Here is a 4,626-nt window from a genome sequence, read left to right as displayed (position 1 = left end):
TGTGTGTGTGTGTGTGTGTGTGTGTGTGTGTGTGTGTGTGTGTGTGTGTGTGTGTGTGTGTGTGTGTGTGTGTGTGGTGACAACTATTGTATGTCAGCTTTACCTCACCCCCACCTCTTTGTGTCTTATTTCCTTGAAACTTGCAGCAGGATCTCAGAACTGCTAACCATTAACATCAAATTAGTGTACAGGTTTACCTGACTTTGTGAGGACTTAAGTTGTTTTCAGGCCTTGTGGGGACATGTGAGAGATCAGACTTTTCTGATTTCAGGGTTCATGGAAGGCTGAATTACCAGGAATCCCTAAAAGTCAGGCTAGCATTACTCTGCCTGGATATACTGAACAAGTATATCATCAGATTACTGACCACTTTGTTAGGTACACCTTGCTAGTGCTGGATTTGATTGTTTTTTTTTGCCTTCAGAGCTGCTTTAATTCTTCATGTTGGAAACATTTCTCAGAGATTTTGGTTCTTGTAAATGTGACAGCATCACACAGTTGCTGCAGATTTGTCAGCTCCACATCCATGAGTGAATCTCCCATTCCAACTCCAATCTCAAAAGGTGCTCTGTTTGACTGAGATCTGCTGATGTGGAGGATATTTGAGTACAGTGAACTCATTGTTCAAGAAACCAGTTATAGATGATTTGACCTTCGTGCTATGGTGCGTTATTCTGCTAGAAGCAGCATCATTAGATGGACTGTTTTGCTCTTCAGGGGATGGAAACTAAAAGCAGCCTGACCTTTGACAGAAGGTAGGATGGATGCTCTCTTGCTTGCCCCAAATTCTGATCCTACGTCCTGAATGTCGCAGCAGAACTGGAGACTTACTAGACCAGACAACATTTTTCCATCTTCTAGTCTCCAGTTTTTGTCAACCTGTGAAAACTGTAGTCTCAGTTTCATGTTCTTAGCTGACAGAAGCACCACCTGGTGTGGCCTTCTGCTGCTGTAGCCTGCTTCAGTGGGTCGTCTTGACCATGTCTTTATGCCTAAAAGCTTTGAGCTGCTGTGATGTGATGGTAAATCATATATTTCTGTTTATAAGCAGCTGAAAAGGTCTACCTAATAATGTAGATGGTTGAGTATATATAAGAAGAAAATAAACAAGAAATAAATCACAACATTCAACCAATTTATTACATGTGAAATTTATGTTTTTACTCAAAAAGCTGGATTATTGATGCATTGACCACAAAGAGACACAAATCAAAGCAAACACCCTCCAATAAATATAAAATAAAAGAAAGAGACTAAGAAGATAAAAAAATACACAAATTAGACAAATGAAAAGCAAAACAACCTGAAAAGAATCTGACAGCAAATCAGAAAGGAAATCAGTCTGTTATGGCTGAGTTTAATTACTTTAATTACAATGCTGTGACCTCCCTGAGCCTCTCCATGCAGAAAAAAGGTTTTTTTTCTAGCCCCCCGTGTTCTGAGTGAAGTGCCCCAAAAACCTCCAAATACAAAATACCTGAAACCCTCATTATGGTGTATTCCAGTATTCAAACATCATCTTTTCTAATCACAGCTGAACAGTTTTATTTATTAAAAAAAATCTCCTGTCCTGATGTGGGATTCAATAATTCACCAAAAGCTCCAAAACTACTATTTTCCATCCTTTAAAAGTCAAAAATCTTCCATTGGTGTATATGAATCAGTGGACAATCAGTTCATGAAATTTAACTGTGGTTCTTTATTATGAAGGGCCCAGAGATAATATATTCAAGTTTAAAGACCAACAGGTATGAAATCACTGGCTACAAGCTAATCGATACTCCAGAAAATAGTGTCACCATTCCCGGAAGATCCTTCAGACCTCTGTGCACAAATAGCAGGATGATATATATATTATTCAATGACTTAGACTAAATGAGCTCAGTATAAGGTGAATGCATACTAAACATACTAAACATTCCATTAAATGTTTACATTGTATTTATAGAATGAAATTAAATGGAAACTTTTACATGTGATTGAATTAGTTAAAGTCAAGCCATTTTTTAATGTTAAGTCTCTGTCTTTCCCAGAGGAGCATCAGTAGGAAATACAGATTCTCAGATGTGACTTTATTCACTTTTTTGTTTTTTCTTGTTGACTACAATTTCTTTTTTATAATAATGTTATCTGAAATCTTTAATATGTGATTAATCTTTAATCCTAAAACAGGACATGTCGTTATACTTTATTCACCTTATATCAAATTTGCACTACATTTGAATTCAGTTTTTATGTTTAATCTGTTTAATCTTTACTCTCAGATCATTAAAAGCCACAGTTCAAAGAATACAAACTACCATATGCACATCTAAATAATAATTTAATGAGGTAATAATTATAACATATCAGATTTTATGATTTGTAATAACAGGGCTGCTACATGTTAACATGTACTGTCAGCTTTCTTTGGCTTCAAATACTAATATTTTTCCAGTTTTAGTGTGCACATGTTCATACAGCATTTTAAGTACTAAACTGCCATTTGGTGCTTTTCCTGTTACTAATACTCATACAGCTTATTTGCCAGCAGCTGTGTTACTTTCCGTCTGTATTGCGTTTATAATCGCTTCATATTATTCTAATACTGTACTTTTCTCTTCTTTGCTCTGCTGCCAGCACATTTATCCCTCTTTGTGATTGGTCAGGTGCTGCCAGCACCACCCCTTTCTTGTAGCTTGACCATTGAAACCTGGGCTGACTTATAGAGTTGACATGTGACCTCTGAGCCTGATTGCTGATATCAGGTTAAGTGAAGGTAATGAAAGCTATGCTGGCTATGATGAGCTTGCTTTGTAGCACAGGGCTCTGGAATATGAATAACAAGATTACTTGCTGAGACTGTTTTGTGCACCCCTAATTTTTTGCAGACAGGTTAAAAAAATACTGTGATTAACAGCTGAAAAACATTAGCACTGTTAAGTTATTTGTTATAGTTATGTTTTGTTTCAATGGAATGTAAAAGAGAAAAAATAGCTACAATAAATAAGCATATCAACATCAGCTATGAGACAAATAGCTGTTGGGGGGGGGACGACGACAACTAAACAGGTCGGCACTCTGTTGCAGAGCGAACAAGCTAGGCTTGTTGGTGGGACTGCAGGCCAAGAGCAAAGAGATGGAGAAGATGGTTCAGCTCATTATCAACATCATTTAAAAAAAACCCTGCAAGTTTATGCATAAAATGCATGAAATTCTTTAAATGTCTTTCATGTTTCCACAGCTTATAAGAAGTGAGTTTCAAATGTGAGTGCAGGTTTCCTTACAGCACTTGGAAGGATGCACTAATCAGATGGATTTTGGGGTCCTTTCTGAGGAAAATTTAAACCTCAGACTCTAATTTTTAACAGACTCAGCTTCATTAAACCATTTGAAAGGATTCGGTTTAATTGAGTTTTATTTATATAGCACCAAATCATAACATCAGTTGCGTCGAATTGCTTTATATTGTAAAGACCCTACAATAACAGAGAGAAATCCCCAACAACAAAATGAAGAGCCCGATGAGCAAGCACTTTGCTGACAGAGGGAAGGAAAAACTTACTTTTAATGGGAAGAAACCTCTGGCAGAGCCAGGCTCAGCGACCGATTATGGGTGTGAGGAAGTTTCCTAGGTCTTGTTATAAGAAGCATGCTACTAAACAATAGTTAAAACAGTAGAAATAATAAGAATAAATACTAAAGTAAATAAAAAGTAGATAATAAATGTCCTATATCAATTTGTGGTGGAAATTACTTTTTTATGTGAAGGAAATTGAAGTTAATCCTCTCCTGTACGTTTTTATTGGGGGGGACATGCATGTGACATAAATAATGAGGGACATGCTCTGTGGATTTTAATATTTACTTGTTTTTTCACTGCTGCTATTAAAAATCACGGCACACGCTGAAGCAGAGACACACCGCCTATATAAAGTGAACCACGGTTTACACACTCCTGTAGAGTGAGTGGAGGGACACACACACGCACACTCTGGCTGTGCAGCTCCACGCGTTCAGCCTGGAAAGCGACCAAACTTCAGACAACCTGCACTTTTATTCCACTCTTCAAATCCTCTTTGTGCTCCACTTTACATCCGGATCAGAGGAAGTTAAAACTGAGCGGTTTCCAGTTTGCCTCTGGTGAGTAGGGACCAAAAACCACCACAACGTGATCCGGATCCCAGGCTGCAACTTTATATTTCCACATCACTTCTGACTTAAACTTTCACCCTGCGGGGACAGACCACGCAGAACATGCTAGGGTTTGTGCCTGTCCTAGCCGCCTTTGCGCTGCTCTCGGTGGGCTTCAGGAGCGCCGGGGCTGAGCTGGAGATGCGGAGCTCCGCCGTGCCCGCGGTGCAGAGCGCTGCAGCTGGGTTGAACAGCTCCGGGGACGAGGTCGGGGAAGCGGGGCGGACCAGCTGCCCTGGCCGCTGCCGGTGTGAGGTGGACGGGCTGCTGCACTGGGTGGACTGTTCGGACCTGGGCCTCCGGGAGATACCGAGCAACCTGAGCGTCTTCACATCTTACCTGTAAGTCAGCAGCGAAGGTTTTCGTTTTCTTTAAGGTAACCTGTTGATCCAAAGTCTGCACAAAGTAAGTGTTGTGTGTGTGTGTGTGTGTGTGTGTGTGTGTGTGTGTGTG

General features: G+C 39.7%; 1 protein-coding gene across 2 annotated transcripts in view; it reads left to right on the top strand.

Annotated features, from left to right (window-relative positions):
• The first annotated feature begins 3,755 nt into the window (after positions 1–3,755).
• The window catches only part of LOC102312898 (leucine-rich repeat-containing G-protein coupled receptor 5), a 47,808-nt gene continuing 46,937 nt past the window's right edge, over positions 3,756–4,626 (top strand). For both annotated transcript variants that reach the window (XM_005921107.2, XM_005921106.2), the window contains exon 1: positions 3,756–4,514. In XM_005921107.2, coding sequence (XP_005921169.1) covers positions 4,237–4,514 — 278 coding nt within the window. In that variant the 5' untranslated portion in view covers positions 3,756–4,236. The remainder of the gene's footprint in view (positions 4,515–4,626) is intronic.

The sequence above is a fragment of the Haplochromis burtoni genome, unplaced genomic scaffold (assembly GCF_018398535.1).
Source record: "Haplochromis burtoni strain Fernald_Lab_line unplaced genomic scaffold, NCSU_Asbu1 Contig_44, whole genome shotgun sequence".
In the NCBI taxonomy this organism is placed as follows: Eukaryota; Metazoa; Chordata; class Actinopteri; order Cichliformes; family Cichlidae; genus Haplochromis; species Haplochromis burtoni.
This window is presented reverse-complemented; position numbering and strand designations above follow the sequence as displayed.